This window comes from Protobothrops mucrosquamatus, unplaced genomic scaffold, assembly GCF_001527695.2.
Source record: "Protobothrops mucrosquamatus isolate PMUCROS unplaced genomic scaffold, P.Mucros_1.0 scaffold53, whole genome shotgun sequence".
NCBI classification, from domain to species: domain Eukaryota; kingdom Metazoa; phylum Chordata; class Lepidosauria; order Squamata; family Viperidae; genus Protobothrops; species Protobothrops mucrosquamatus.
Window position 1 is genome coordinate 665,161 of NW_015386434.1, and position 16,961 is coordinate 682,121.

The window sequence follows — 16,961 nt, forward strand, 5'->3', positions numbered from 1 at the left end:
CCAGAAAAGGCCGCAACTGGTATATCAGGCGAACCTGATAAAACGCCCCCCTGGTCACGGCCGACAAGTGATCTTCCAATGTCAGCCGTGAATCCAGGAGGACTCCCAGGTTGCGTGCCCTCTCTGAGGGGGCCAGGATTTCGCCCCCTATAGTCAGCGATGGAATCAGCTGACTATGCCGAGGCGCTGGCATCCACAGTTATTATTATTATTATTATTATTATTATTATTATTATTATTAATTTATAATTATTATAAAAATAAGACAGGTGGAATTAAAAAACAAAACAAAACAGCCAAGTCTTTCAGACCATTTCCCCCCCAAACATTTCCTAATTAAAAGCAAAGAAAGTTGTGTTTTTGTCCCATGCTTTGTTAAGACTGACTGAAATGTCACAAAACAGTGGGAGGGTTTTTAAATTGTCCGGCTTTTTTCATTAGGAAGTTGGCCAAAACTGAGCGGAGAGAGCATGAAAGAAAACCTGTTGTTTTAACCCCAGTGTTTGCTTTTAGTGCCGGCCTTAATGTCAAACAGTAGATAGATTGGTATATGAGGTATATAATCAGAGAAGAGAAGCAGGAGCCTTGATTAATGTCCTAAACTTAGGAAGGACCAGCCCTAATGGATCAAGCAGTTAAAGTGTCCAAAGGGAGTTTGTCCTTTCAGACTTGCAAGATTCTCTTAATGTAGCCTTACCATAAAGTAGAATTTAGTTCATCCAGTATGTGTTTCCTGTCTGGTTTACTTGGGAGGGCTGCCATCAACCTTGTGACATCCAGATGTTTTGGACTACATATCGTATAGTCCCTGGGCACACTGATCTGGGTGTATGGAGGGGCCAGAGGGAATGACTTTGAAGGACAGGACGTAGAGGCTCTAGCTACCAAGGCCACAGACAGATAAAAAATCCTGGGCTAGGAAACTACACGTGCTCCTCAATTTACAACCACGACTGAGCTCAACATTTCCACTGCTAGCTGTTAAGTGAGTTTTGCCCCATTGTACGACCTTTTTTGGCCACAGTTGTTAAGCGAAGCACTGCAGTTATTAACGAAACAGGAGGTCGTTACGCGAATCTGGCTTCTCCCATTGCTTGTCGGAATCCAGCTGGGAAGGTTACAAAAAGGTGATTCCATTTCAGCTGTCATAAATACATGCCAGAGTCTGAAATTTGGTCACGTGACTGAGGGGGGGGAATGCTGCGACGGTCACGTGACAAATTGGTCACCTTTTTCAATGCCGTGGTGAACTTTGAACAGTCACTAAATGCAGGTTTGTAAGTTGAGGAATTTGACAAAAGGGAAGGATGGAGAAGCACATTCAGACTCGCAAGATTCCGTAACTTACAGCTTTTCAACAAAAATCTTACTGACCTACATGGCATCGCTCTCCGAGTCTAGTTCTCTACAAAGGGCTGACAGTTTGGGATTTGAAGAATCAATATTTATGGAGCAACCGTTCTGTCTATCCCACGGACAGAGGTTGGAGGAGAGCGAGTAATGAACAGGATTAAATTTCAGCCTACAATATTTAGGTTAGGCATTAAAACGGAGAGGAAAAAGTAACACCACTCCGAAATCCTCTGATGATAGGAAATCCAGCTGTTACCGTATCACTCTCCAGATGTCAGAGGCGCCCACAACTTCCTTATTAGGCAGAGAACAGAAAGAAAAAGAAAAAGTTCTAAAGATGGTTTAAATGGGATGATATTTTTTTACGGGGGAGGGGGGAGGCTAACAATTGAAGGTGACATCATAAAACTAAAACAGAGATGGGCAGGGACGAGGCTTGCAACGTTACGATGAGGAGGAAGAGACGAATCCTGCCATCAACCAAAGCAGAGCCTGTCCCAAAATACATAGTTAGAATCAAATAACTCAGCAACCAGGGATTTATTTCAGTACCACATCAGTCAGCGCTTTTTCCTTTCCAACAATTATTCGTAGCTATCCTACTTTTCAAAGTATAATTACGTTTTGTGGTGAGGGCAAGGGAAAAATGTATTCTTCCCTTGGCTTCCAATGTAAAAGCAATTAGTCTTCATTTACTGCCAATGACCCTGTCAATTTTAATCTGATTCTTGTGGGCATTCCTGCCTCACTGCCATGGCTGCTGCACTCCTCTAGAGAACCTCAACTAGCAATCAACTCCACCAAATTTTACTTGCCTTGTGCTGAACAGATTCCTAATTTGTTTCCATGAACAGCCGAAAGAAAACCTGAAACCTAGCATGAAAGACGCAACTTCCATTATAGGGACTTAGCTCCTTTATGGAAGTATGAGCTCAGTCAACTGCCCCAAATGGCTCTAGAGGGGATTCACTCTTTGGAAAAAGATGGAATTATATGGAAAAGCTCAGTTTCAGAGATTTTGATTAACCACAGAGCCTCACTACTTTATCAGTGTACAGCAAAAATATTGTTTTTTTTCCCATATGGGTTGCGAAGAGTGATCTGCTTCTTGCAAGGATAGGGACCACTATGATGGATAGTAATAATAATAACAGTTTATATGACTTGCAGACGCTGAGCAATTTGCAATTGCTAAAACATTTAAGAATAAAAAAAAAAGTCACACAAAATCCAGCTGTTTCTTTGCAGCTGCACATGAGATTAGATCTTCAGGAGATTTTTTTTTAAAAAATTTTTTTACTCTTGTACAACGGGAATTTAACTGACCTTCAAAAATAAATGTGAACTTGGAAGAAAAGCATATTGGTTGTTCAGTCCTAGCTCTATAACGAATCAAGAGCTGTCAGATTACTTTGGAATTTTTACTGATGAATGAACAACCAAGTTCAACCTTATGATAAGTTCTTAAAATTATTAGTCTAATAATTAATCTAATCATTAAAATTTTACTCCACTAGGTGGGAAACATGCGGTGGCTTTTAAAAAATTCTTCAACCAAAGACGACTGTTGTAACCATGAAAACATGTCAACCTTATCACTTGGAATTTGTGACTTTTCTAGACTTTGGGCGCCACAGCTGCTGCCAGTCTCAACCCTTAGCAAGGTTTTGTGTGGGGATGTGTGTGTTGTAAAAAAAAAAATATGGCGGTTGTGACTGTGTGTTTGAAGCCCCACCCCACCCCATGCCATATATTTGAATTTTGATCACATGACCATGGGGATGCTGCAACGGTTGTAAGTGTGAAAAATGGTCATAAGTCACTTTTTTCAGCATCGTTGTAACTTCAAACGGTCACTAAACTGATATGTGTAAGTCGAGCACTCCCTGTATATAGTTTTAGCCTCAATGAGTTTCAAGCATCAGTATACATGCTCACCCAAAAAATGTAATTCCAACCTATTATCATCTTTTTTCAAAAAAGATAAATCAGGGGTCTTCAAACTTGGCCCTTTTATGACTTGTGGACTTCAACTTCCAGAATTCCTCAGCCAAGTCTGAAGACCCCTGAGTTAAATCATTCCACACACTCCCATTTCTTAAAGCTGCTCTCTCTTTCCCACGTTGTCAGAAATGGTCATGCGTGCAATTTATTTCATGCTTCCGGAAGAAGGGAGTTGGGCTTTTGGCAGTGTTTAAATCATGGCTTAGCTGGACCCTGGTTTGCATCCTTCCATTTCCCATCTATAAAATACCAAACGTCTCCTATCACAGGACAGATGGAGGCATATGAAAAGAAGCTAGAGGTTAATTCCTTGAGTGCCAATGATCAACTCAAGATGAGAACAGGGAGGGGTGGGGAAATATAATCCTATCTCCATTGTAACAACACTGCACTTTAGCTCAGCTGTTTGACAATGGAACGTCAATAAAATCCTCTCCAGCCCTGCTTCCAAATCTTTTCAAAGAAATTGAGCCCAAGAAAACAAACCTTATCCTTGCTGATCTACTGCTTATAGAAGGCTTCACTTAGTCCCTTTATTGAAAAGTCCAAGCAATTTAAAATAAATATACATTTCTTGCATCATTGAGAGCTTGTCTTAGTGTTATTCAGATGCTCAAACTGGAAGTTAAGCCCAGCCCTTTCCCCTGAAGGCTGAAAAATTGGAAAAAGTAGGGAGTTAAACTCATTCCTTCCTTTCCTAAAGCTCACCTCCACTTGGAAATCTATGTCCAGTTTTGGTCACCATACTACAAAAAAGATGTTGAGACTTTAGAAATAGTGTAGAGAAGAGCAACACAGATCATGAGGAAGCTGGAGGCTAAAGCATATGATGAATGATCGCAGGAACTGGGTATATCTAGTCCAATGAAGAGAAGGACTAGTGGTGACATGATAGCAGTCTTCCAATATTTGAAGGGCTGTCATAGAGAGGAGGGTGGTGGAGGTCAACCTATTCTCCAAAGCACCTGAGGCAGGACAAGAACTAATGGATGGAAACTTATCAAAGATAGAGTCAACCTAGAACTAAGGAGAAACCACCTGACAGTGAGAACAATTAATCAGTGGAATGGCTTGTCTCCAGAAGTTGTAGGGATACCATCACTGGAGGTTCTTAAGAAGAATCAAAAATGATATAGGCTCTCCTGTTTGAGCATGGGGTTGGACTAGAAGATCCTTCCAACTCTGTTATTCTGTTATTGTTTGTCTTGTCTTCTACCATCAATGTTCACGACAAAGTCTTTGATCTTCCTTCTACATGGGATCATCAGCTCTCAACTGGCTTAGATAATAACATCCCCTATTTCACCACCTCTCCATCAGTCAAAACATGCTTTTTCATCAAAAATAAACTCTCAGTTTCAAAATTCTCCAGATGAGCTTCAGGGAACTCCTTCCCAATAGCTTTCCACTGAGTCAACAGGTCAGGTCCCAGCTCACCAGAGATGGCCAACAGAAGCAAAGCCAAGTATCAAAAACATTGAGAAAATTTTCTTACAACATACCTAGTACTAGACGTCTACTTGCCACGTTCATCTCTTCTGCATGACACAATCATGTTCCATTTAGAGCATTATCAGTGGCAGAAACATTTGCTTATATCATGTATAGGGAGTCCTCAACTTACAACAGTCCATTTAGGGACCATTCAAAGTTACAACAGCACTGAAAAAAGCGGCTTATGACCATTTTTCACAGTTACCACCTTGGTAGCATCCCCTTGATCATGTGATCAAAATTCAGATGCTTGGCCTCTGGTTCATATTTATGACCGTTGCTGTGTCCCAGGATCACGTGATCCCCTTTTGCAACCTTTTGACAAGTCAAGCCAGATTTACTTAACCCCTGGGTAACTAACGTATCAACTGCAGTGATTCACTTAACAACTGTGGCAAGAAAGGTCATAAAACGGAGCAAAACTCACTTAACAAATGTCTCACTTAACAACAGAAATTTTGGGCTCAGTTAGTCGAGGACCACCTGTAGAATCAGTCAACCTAATAAAATTATCTTGTAGGACTTGCTGCTGATTGTGGAGATCCCTCTTTGTTTTGCTTTGATTTTGTACTCTGCATTTCCTGGCTTGTTATATTTTTAATTTTATCAAGTTGGTTTGGGGTTATAAGCTGCCTAGAGTTATTGGAAACGTAGTGGCAATGTAATATAATGTCATGTCATGTCAATTGTGTTTTACTGAGTTGGGATAAAATGCAGGTAACGTGTCTCAATGCTTCTTTCAAAAAAAGAGAAGCTTGTAGGGTGGGTGGGACCGCAGCAAAGTTGTGGCCAAAACCTTTGATTTGATATGCTGGTTTTCTGTGTGCAAAGTTGAACTGTGAGCTATCATGGAACATCTAACACCAGTTGAGCGTGACTTACAGGAATGAAACCACAAGATCCATGGTTGCACAAACCATTTTTGGCCACAAGTTGCGCCTGCATCTCTGGAATGTATCAGGAGCTGCACTTGAGAGAGGTAAGTGACTATGTTTAATTTACTGCAAACTGATACCAACCAAGAATGGCTCCACAATCATCAATGGCTCTTAATCATCGTGTATCTAATGTCATAGTTAGGGGTAGCAGATTTTGGTCTGCCCAAGTCCAAGCACCAGGCAGCAGCAATGATGTACAAAAAAAATCTTGGCTTCCATCTACAATCATTGGGATTTCTGCAGACTTTCTCTGGTAGCTTAAGTCATTACAGGCCTTAGGGAGCTTTGCAATCTTAGTTCATTTTAATTAGACATGAAAATCACTGGATCTCTTGGATCTTGGAACGTTGGAGCTGAATGGTTAGATTCTTACATGACCTGAAACTGTTAGCCTCAAGAACTTCTAATTCCCACAGTACTATCTATTGTCTAAGTATATTTATCCGTGTAGTATGGCCTTATTACTTTTATCCTTCTCATCTGTTCCACTATCTTCTCTTATTGGTATCATTATGATGTTTATGATTATTACTTTGATATTATGATTATTATTCCTTTGTTGTTTTGCATGTACACAGAGAGTTTCTGCACCAGAGACAAATTCCTTGTGTGTCTAATCACACTTGGCTTCTATTCTATTCTATTCTCTTATTCTATTTTATTCTATTCTATTCCCTTATTCTATTTTATTCTATTCTATTCCTATTCTATTCCCTTATTCTATTTTATTCTATTCTATTCCCCTATTCTATTCTATTCTATTCTATTCTATTCTATTCTATTCTATTCTATTCTATTCTATTCCCTTATTCTATTTTATTCTATTCTATTCCCTTATTCTATTCTATTCTATTCTATTCTATTCTATTCTATTCTATTCTATTCTATTCTATTCTATTCTATTCTATTCTCCATGCAGTTATTAGGAGTTTGCCTTTGCCAGCCATTGTTGGACAGAGTTAGTGTACTGGAAATCCTCATGTTACGGCTACAATTGACCCCAACATTTATGTTGCTAAGGGGGAGTTTTGCCCCATTTTACAACCTTTCTTGCCACCGTTGTTAAGTGGATTGTTGCAGTTGTTAAGCTAGTGACAGGGTTGTTAAGTGAATTTGGCTTTCCCATTGACCTTGCTTGTCAGAAGGGGGATCACATGATCCGGGACACTGCAACCATCATAAATACATGCCAGTTGCCAAAGCGTCTGAGTTTTGATCACGTGACCATGGGGAGCTGCAACGGTCGTAAATGTGAAAAACGGTCACAAGTGACTTTTTTCAGTGATGTCGTAACTTTGAATGGTCACTGTTTGTGACGGACTGTTTTACGTCGAGGATTACCTCTATTGGGGAAAACCGCTTAATTGTAGCTTGTTGGAAAAACACACACACAGAATTATGACTGAGACTGGCTGAAATGCCATGTGTTACGAACAATTTGACTTAAAGAGAAGCTTTAATGGAATTGCAACAATGAAGTAGCCTTAGTTTTATTCAAATGCATTTTATTTTCGCAACAACATGCCCAGGTTTTAAACGTTTCGCACTGTGCTTAGATACAGTTTTTTTTGTTTGTTTGTTTGTTTCTCTCTCACAGTTTCGGTCCCACTCCTGAAAAAAATGGAATACATTTCGGAGCATCAAAAAACCATGGCCAGGTTTTTCCAATTATTCTTTTAAAAAGACAGACAATTTAGCAAATAAAAGAGGAGGTGTTAGAAGAATCTTTGGAGGAATGTTTACTGCAGAGTAAGAAGGTGTAAGCGATCTTAAAAAGTAAGAAGAGGCAAATACATTTTAAGGATACATAAATATTAATGACTAGTAGTTATTCAAAATAAAAAGACAGGAACCTAAAAAAAAAAAGGGATGTTAAATAAATTAAAGTCCTACACAATACAGAAAGCAAAAAAAAATTAAGTAAAGGAAATGTAGGAAATTGTTCCCAACCAAAATACTATTAACTGATGGGGGAAATAAATATTTTTTTCCCAACACATTTAATGTGGAGTGTTTTGGATTTACAATTGTTGATTCTTCTGGCACAGAATTGCGCTTCTCTATTAACTAAAGCTTTGTTCTTCATTATCAAGATGGTTTTAACAAAAATCTTACTTAGAAGATAGAACCTGATATGGATTTTTTTTTTTAAAAAAAAGTCAGCTCTAGACCCAGGCAAGAAAAAAATGTACATTTTTAATCCCCTTTCTTCTTTTTCTTCTTCTTTTAGACAACAGTGTATATAAACAACATTGTGCTCATTTTCCACATCTGTTTTGGTTGCTTGACAACATCTTGAGCAAAAAAGACATTTTAAGGCTAAAATAGGCAACCCAATGAAACATTCTGGAAGGCAAATTAGTCAACAAGTGGGTCTATGGATATACACTCCCATACATACATGCACACACTCTCACAAACATACACGCACACTTCTGCAGATGGGGGAAAAAATAGGTGAACCATTTTTGCCAACTTGCATTTAATTGCCACTGGAACAGCCCAGGCAACTGAGCAGTGGAAAGTACCATGTGTAGAAATTCTGAGCTTCCTTCTCGTTTATTAATGTATTTGGTCCGTTTATCAGTCAACGAAAAAGATATTTATTTCAAGTTGTCAAAACCAGGCAAGTTCCTCATATTTAGCCCCAGTAATTATTATTTTATTTTTCCAAAAGGCAAAGTTTGATCACAGTTTTGTTCGCTGGAAAAGTCCTTGTAAGAAAACGATGATTTCTAAAATATACCCTTGTGTGGTCATCTTTAAAAAATCAACTATCAAAACCTTTTCCCCAAAGGAAAAAATAAATTAGGGTAAATTTTTAAAAATGCAATACAGTGTCTTTATTAAGCTGTCCTCAAAGAACCATTAGCAACTGTGTTCTTCCCAAAATTTGGTTCGTGTTTTTGAAGCCACAGTTCAGCTAGTTGCTGCGCAGAACCGTACGTCGATGCTTTGGACCCCAAACACATTTTATATTGTTTTGGATCAAGGTTAGGGTCACAAAAGACCGGGTGGTGTACATGGACTACGCCAACCTCTTGACTCCTGAACGTCTTGAGACCAGCTTGAATCACCTTGTTGAACAAGTCCACATCCTCAAGACCCCAGCCCTGAATAGAAACATCAAAACCCCCTGCCCGAATTAAATCCTCCTTGTAAATGCAGGCTATTCCAAAACCGTAGTTCCTCCAGAAACCAGTTTTCTGTGTAAAAGCATAGTGATTCTCGCTTGGAACTTTCCCACTGTAGACAATCTTTGGATCGTACTGGCTAAAGATGATTGGAAAATAAATCTGTTGCCCTAAAATCGTGTTGGCTCTACACCGTTGGAGGAACTCTGCAGTAAAAACCAAGTCAACGTCACAGAAGAAGAGCAAAGACCTATTGTTAAACTGAGAAGACCCTACTTCGAGGGCCAGAGCTCTGGAAAAATCTCCAGAAACGGGTAAAATCTGCATGTCGGCCTTGGGGTACTTCATACGATATTCTCTCATCAGTTCCACCTGCCGCGCCTTATCAGGATTCGAGTTGGAGTTGAATAGCAAAACAACCAACTTGACATTCTGGTTAGGAATAAGGCAAGTCTTTTCAAAGTTGGCCATGAAGTGGACAAACATATCGAAGCGTCCAGAAAGAGGAATTAAGATGTTGATCTTTTGGTCTTTAGATTCCGTTTTCTCAGATCTGGACTTGCTTAGCTGGAACGGGACAAACATCTTAAGAGAGTTGGAGAGGAAAGACAACGATCCTGAATCCTGGTTGATTTTACTGGCCAGGTCTTTGGCATCCACTGCATCATGTTCCCTAAACTGGACTTTGCTGAAGGTCTGTTGCAGGTAGGCGTGTCGCCGAACGGGGACAGTCATTTTCTTACCCTTGTGCTTTTTGTACAGAAGTAGCAAGTCAAGGACGTACTCAGCCCCGTACATGGGACTGACTCTTCGATAGCCGTACTGTATCTCCTTAAAGTCGATGATCCGTCCCCTAGTCTTGGCGTTGGCGTTGATCATCTCCATGACTTGCATCACGACGTCGTCCAAGGCCTGGCGCTGGGAGGAGTCCATGCCTCGGCGAGGTGGCTGCCCATCTACCATGGAATACAGGTATTTCCCTGTCAGGAATTCCCACTCCAAAACCTCCTCACGCTGCTGCGGTTGAAATCGCATGAAGGAAGGCGCAATTCCCAGCTGAAGGTCCTCCCGACTGACTTCGATATTGCTGTATTTGCTCATGAGGACAATCTCTCGGTGTAACTGAATCGTCCGGTATCGCAGCTCTGCTATTTTACGACTCAGCATGTAGCTGTGAAGCCGATACTGATACGGTGGACTTTTGTTTGGGTGCAAAGTGATGGCACGGTGGATCTTGCTATTGCGGAGGTCTCGGATGTAACCTTTTTTGTTCTGCTCATAGTTTTCATAAAAGAGCTGCTGCATCTAGGAAAGAAGAGAAGAAAGGGGAAGGGTATCATTATAGGGGTCCATGACTTGTTCTGCCTGGCATGTGGCTTAGGTAAAACAGAAGGGTTTTGGGGGATAAGCAGCTCTCTTAGGCCCAAGTTTAGTTAAATTAGCAGCTTCTCTAAGGAATTGAGAGAGTTAAAAGTTTTAGACTGGGAGGGGAAGAAGAAAAATAAACAAAACTGAATATCTGCCATAGACTGGAAATCAAGCTGGCCCATTCTAGCAATAGGATCAGTACAGTATTTCTGCTTAAATTGCATAAAAGGTTTATTGAGATGTGAAATGATTTCTGATGAAAGAAAGGAAGAAAGAAAGAAAGAAAGAAAGAAAGAAAGAAAGAAAGAGGGAGGGAGGGAGGGAGGAAGAAAGGAAGGGAGGGCAGAACAAGCAAAGCAAATCTTTACTGCATTTAGAGATTTCAAGAGGATGGAGACAGAAAATTCAAAGATATCTGCACACAAACACCCACCCACTACCATCTTCTCATCACTGTAATCCATTTCTTCCCCATTTGGTACAGGATATAAAACTATATGGGGAACCTCCTAAAATAATGATTTTTTTGGCCAATTATTCCTTTTTTTAAAAAACGCACAAGCTGTCCTTCAAAATCAAATTTCCCCAAGGAGTCTTACATCCTATGAAAATTGCACAATAAAAATTGAACAATAATTCAAATACCAACAAAGCCAGCATGTCAAAATATGGAATCGATTCAAATGAGAAATAAAAATAAGAGCTGCGGACTGAGGAATAATAAAGCCTGGTATAGTGGTTAAGGCACCAGGCTAAAACTTGGGAGACTGTGAGTTCTAGTCTCAACTTAGGCACCAAGCCAGCTGGATGACCTTGGGCCAGTCATTCTCTGTCAACCCTAGGAAGGAGGCAATGACAAACCATTTCTGAAATCTTGCCAAGAAAACCGCAGAAACCTGTGTAGGTCAATATTTTGAGTCAATATTGACTCAAAAAAAATAAGATAATGCTTTAAGTATGTATTGTAACGGAACCGATTAGTGCTCTCAAAAGGTCTTCATCAAAATGAGTTGACTATCAGTAGGATAATTCTCTGAAAACAGAACAGAATGCAACCAGGAGTCAATACTGTCTCAAAGATATATAGACAAATAAAAAAATTTAAAAAAGTAATCAGGAAGTAAATAAATTGAGTAATAGTTGTCATGATTCCCTAAGTGGAAACAAAATGATGTAACCTGGCAATGTTATTTCAATTTTCTTTTTACGTTTTTCTATTTTACAAGAGAGCCCCAGTGTTCTTTGCAAATTGGCCATACTGTATCCTGTAATAATCAGATTTTTAAAAAAAAATTGGGGGGGGGGAGTATTTCATATATTTGGCATTTTAGAAAGGCTTGAATATTTTATTCACAAAAGTAATTTATTTAATTTAGTGATTTAATTTAACACGGCTAACCTTTTAGCGTTGCACTTTAACCTTGCACTTTATTTCCTTTTTTTATCATTTCTGTTATATTGTGTATCCAGTCTCGCGTGAGTTCAATAAAAAAAAAAACACAACCTAATCTGGGTCTGCTTAGGGCTTGGAAAGGAGAGGGCTAGGGAATCTCAGGGCTGTAGGCCAGGCTGTGAAGTTGAAAGAACTTCCTGAAAGAAGATCAGGGTGAGCCACTGTTTTTGCCAAGAAAGCCCCGGGAATACATCCATGAGGTCACCTAAAAGTGAAGCCTAGCTTGGCATGTGTTTACTTTCAATACACGGATGGGACCAAGTTGGAGAAAAACTGCTCTACAAGGGAAGACGGAAGTACCTGAAGGCAAGACAAGAAGGAGCGGATGGAAGCTTAACAAAGACCGGTCTATCCTAGAACTACGGAGAAGCGGTCAAGCTATTTTCCAAAGCACAAGAAGGCAGGACAAGAAACAATGGATGGAAAGTAAACAAGGAGAGAAGGAACCTAGAACTAAGAAGAAATTTCCTAACAGTGAGAATTAACCAGTGGAACGGCTTGCCTTCAGATGTTGTAGATGCTCCATCACTGGAGGCTTTTAAGAAGAGACTGGACAGCCATTTGTTTGGAATGGTATAGAGTTTCCTGATTAAGCAGAGGGTTGAAATAGAAGACCTCCAAGGTCTTCTAAATCTGTTATTCTGTTACTTTGAAATTTCCTGACAGTAAGAACAATTAATCAGTGGAATGGCTTGCCTCCAGAAATTGTGGGTGCTCCATCACTGGAGGTTTCTAAGAAGAGACTGGACACCCACTTGTCCATAATGTATAGGGAAGAGGCCCCCAACCTTTTGGGCACTGGGGACCGGTTCCATGGAGACACGCTTTTCTGCAGACTGGAGGGGGCATGGTTTCATGTGCTTCCTGCATCCCGCAGATAGGGCTTCGTTTGTTTGTGTGTCCCAGTTTCTGGCATGTCGCAGCTCCATAAACCAGGGTTTGGGAACTCCTGGTATAGGGTCTCCTGCTTGAGCAGGAGGTTGACCTAGAAGACCTCTAAGGTCCCTTCCAAGTCTGTTATTCTGCTATTTTGTAGCTCTGATTTTAATTTGAGTGGAGTGGATAGGAAGAGAAATGGCTTGAGAAGGTCTCACACACCAAAGCAAGCTGAACTGCTGGACTCCTGGATCTATTGAATGACATCTCAGGTAACAGCTGGTTGAACAGCAAGGGGAAAGTATCTTAAAGCCATGAATGATTGATGGATGGAGAGAAAATAAGGGGCTCAAATTCAGACAGTGGCCATCAATATTTAAGCTTTAAAAAATTTAAGCACCTCCTAAACCTCAGTTGGCCAACTCTACCAAACAGAGAACACTGATGCCCTAAATAAAATAGCAATTGGACTGAAAGCTATGATTGCAGACATAAGTTGCAGCCATGGCGCATTTAAGAACGGTGGATCCTTAAGTGGAACATGGCATGTGAATGCAGGGAAAGAACAGCTTCTGCCTCTATCACCGGGAGACAAAACCACTGTAGAAGAATTCTCATCCAGAAAGCACCACTTATAAATATTTTCCTAGAGGGTTAATATCTGTTATTCTGGTAAAATCCCAACTGTGGCAAGAAAGATTGTAAAATGGGGCATAACTTACTTAACAACTATCTCACTTAGCAACAGAAATTTTGGACTCAATTGTGGTTGTTAAGTCGAGGAGTATCTATATTGCTATGTTTGGATTAAGGATGAACTTAGAGCAGTGGTTCTCAACCTTTTCTTCACCATAGACCCCCTTTAAATAACTTTTGTTTCCACAGACCATGGCCACAGACCCCTAAGACTTAATTCAAGATTTAAATCATAACACTTCTTCAAACCTTTGTGGAAACCCCCCCACCCACCCCCGGGATGACATTATGGACCGCCTAGGTTGAGAACCGCCGTCTTAAAAGATTTATAACTAAACGGAAATAATGATGTACCTACAGCCACAAACTATAAACAGGAGGTAGGAGGGAAAAAATCAAGTTACACACAGTTGTCACTCCTTCTTCTTGCCTGGAAGACATCAGTTGGGTGGTAGGCCAAGAAAATATGCAGGGGAGATATTCATAGGTATCACTCTATGAAGCATTTGGACGGCATTGGTCACTATCCAAAATGCACATTTAACCACAAAGTAAAAATGCTAATGAAATTGCTACATATATGCAGTCTGGAAATCTCAAGAGCTATAATTACGTTAGGGAAAACAGTACAATGCCGGCCTTCTTTAATAAATAAACCTATACTTTTCAATAAGGTTTGGAAATCTTACTGAAGAGGGAGAGAGGGAATAAAAGCCGTTACTAATCTTCATGAAACCCATAATTAAGCTTAGAATATCTATGCCTAAAAATGCTCAGGCAAAACTTCATATTGTTGTCTTCTGCTTGCGTTCCATTATCTTCCCTCTCTTGATTTTGGAATTCAGAATATCCCAAAGCAGGAAACCATTGTATTTTAATATACTCCACAAAATCTTCTGCACTCAGTTTATTTAGTGTTAATTACAGTGAACTGAAATGTGACCAAATGAGTAATCCACAAAACTAGCCACCTGTTGGGTTGAGGAGAGGGTGGAGACTTTGATATGCTGAAAAATAAGGATAGTGATACAGAATAAAGGAGGTAGAAGGAACCTTGGAGGTCTTCTGGTCCAATGTCTATGGAGGTTCTCCATCATCCAAGTCATGGTTGTCCCAAATGTGCTTTTTCAAGAGGCAACTGAACTTTCTTGTTTTCTTTGAAGAGGTTTCGCTTCTCATCCAAGAAGCTTCTTCAGCTCTAACTGGATGGTGGGGAATGGAAGGTTTTATATTCCTTGCAGAGAGCTGGTCATTTGCACTCTTTTATGTTAGAAAGTCGTTGAGGCCACCAAGTCAGAGCTGAAGAACCTTCTTGGATGAGAAGTGGAACATCTTCAAAGAAAAACAAAGTGCAGTTGCCTCTTGAAACAGCACCTTTGGGACTTCTAGTCCAGCCTTCTGCTCAAGCAGGACACCCTCGACCACTCCAGACAAATGGCTGTCCAATCTTTTCTTAAAAACCTCCAGTGATGGAGCACCCACTATGTAACATTTCTTGTTGCTTTCATTAGTGAGAGATGACATAATTGGAATCATTTTTACCCGACCACGAGCTGGATTTTGAAATGGAACACATGATCTTCAGAAAGGCAAGTGAACGAACGCGAGTCCAAAATGAAGTCCCGGTTATTGTTGCCTACAGAATTGGCCAGAGGTTCTATCAGGAAATTAAGAGAAGATGACACACTTGTTGATTGCACAACTGAATTCTAAGAAGACATTGATGGATAGGACTCCATATTAAGACACGCAGGATTTCGGCACGGTCCCCTTGGAAAGAAGTCCCTTTTTAATAAAAGGCAGCTGTCAACTGCTGAAGAATATTATTGGGGAAGGGGATGTCAATCCATGACCCTTCAAAAGCTGCTTTCTGGTTATCATCTGGCTTTGCACACATGCAGTTTGGAAAATTTGGGGGGCCTGACTTAAAAAAAATATCCTGGCAAAGGCATTAGTTGCTTGACGGATCAAGTCTTGAGAAGAAAAACCTCCAAGAAGAATAGACAAACAGGTGCCATCCAGATGTTTTGGCCTACAACTCTTGCTGAGGCTTATGGGAATTGAAGTTCTAATTTAGAGGAAATGCTACTTTGTGTTGGTATGCTAATACTGATGAAAAGCCACCCATCAATAGAACAATTTTCACAACCCAAGAAAGAAAGAAAGAAAGAAAGGAAGGAAGGAAGGAAGGAAGGAAGGAAGGAAGGAAGGAAGGAAGGAAGGAAGGAAGAAAGAAAGAAAGAAAGAAAGAAAGAAAGAAAGAAAGAAAGAAAGAAAGAAAGAAAGAAAGAAAGAAAGAAAGAAAGAAAGAAAGAAGAGGGGGAGTAAATATTGCCTTTGCTATATTCAGTGAGATGTCTTCCTGAAATCCTAACATACTGAAAAGTATTCCTGCTTGTAAAAAAAAAATGCCACAAATTTTTAGCTGAAAATAAAATCTCACTACATTCAGAATCGTTGAAATAAGAATCTAGAATTATAGGCTGAAATTCTGGGTGTTGACACAGGGTAAACGATTAAAATGGACTTGCCATCAAACCTACGCATTTTGAAAGGGAGAGGTTACTCAATAAAAAACTTATTAAAGAGATCACAGGAAAGATCTCCCAACTAGGGATTGACAGATTTATCATTGGGCTAACTGAAAATTTACAAAAGAAAACAGTTACAAGATGCAACTAAAGTAATGAATGTTAACGAGGCCGAATGGGCTGCTTTTAAGTGTTATGCCGTAAGGGATATAACAAATTATTTTGGGGGTGGGGGCCAAAGGTCCCCAAATATTTTCTTCACAGTGCTGTTGTGCTGGAAAATATGGGTTTCAAAACTCAGCAAAGAAAACCAGCTTTTGAAGGCAAATTCTGCAGCAAGGCAAGCCCAAGGTCACTTGATTCCCAAGGCACTTCCAAGCCAGCTGTGAAATGGAGAAACTTCAGTTTTTAAGTCTTGCATTTACACGATTATGCAATGAACTCATTAAGTAAGCATCCATCTCCTCCAATAAATAAGGAGCTGAGTGTCTGCATTTGCATTTACTTGAAACCTAATTAGCCTCTGCTGAACTAAAACAGAATTTGCATTTCTATACTTGCAGATTGAGAATAAAATCGGCAAACCCACAATAGCAACAACAAGTTGTATGTGTTAATTTCAGAGGCCTTCTGTCCTCAACTTCACAGTATGTGGCCGGTTTTTACGGAGAAACGTATGTGAAGGAACTAAACCTTAAGAAGACTAGGGGAAAAAGGAAGATTTGGAAAGCAGTACAAAGATCTCATTAGCTTTATATACAACCCCCCCTTTTTAAAAACCAAAGTAACTATTAGTGCAATACCAGCACTTGCATGTTTATCCATGCAAATTAAATATGCATCAACAAAATGCTGGCGTTATCTACAATTCCTATACTTTAGCAATAACAAAGTGAAATTCTTTAAAGGACCAGAACAAAGTCTGACTTTAGGTTGTTTTAATTTAGGCTTTAATTTAGACTTCGTTAACTTGCACAGTTTGCATAGCAGATGGACAGTATCCAAGAATTTGCCAGCATGCTGCCATGTTTAATAAGTCCGAAAAGGAATGTTATTAATATGCAAGGGAGTAATTCTATTACTTATTTTCAAATCAATTTGAAACAAATTGAAT

The 16,961-nt window shown here is 39.8% G+C and overlaps 1 protein-coding gene across 1 annotated transcript in view; it reads right to left on the reverse strand.

Moving 5' to 3' along the window:
- Nucleotides 1–7,287: 7,287 nt before the first annotated feature.
- Nucleotides 7,288–16,961, reverse strand: part of CHSY1 (chondroitin sulfate synthase 1) — a 53,523-nt gene continuing 43,849 nt past the window's right edge. The window contains exon 2 of the mRNA XM_015811848.1: nt 7,288–10,228. Coding sequence (XP_015667334.1) covers nt 8,636–10,228 — 1,593 coding nt within the window. The 3' untranslated portion in view covers nt 7,288–8,635. The remainder of the gene's footprint in view (nt 10,229–16,961) is intronic.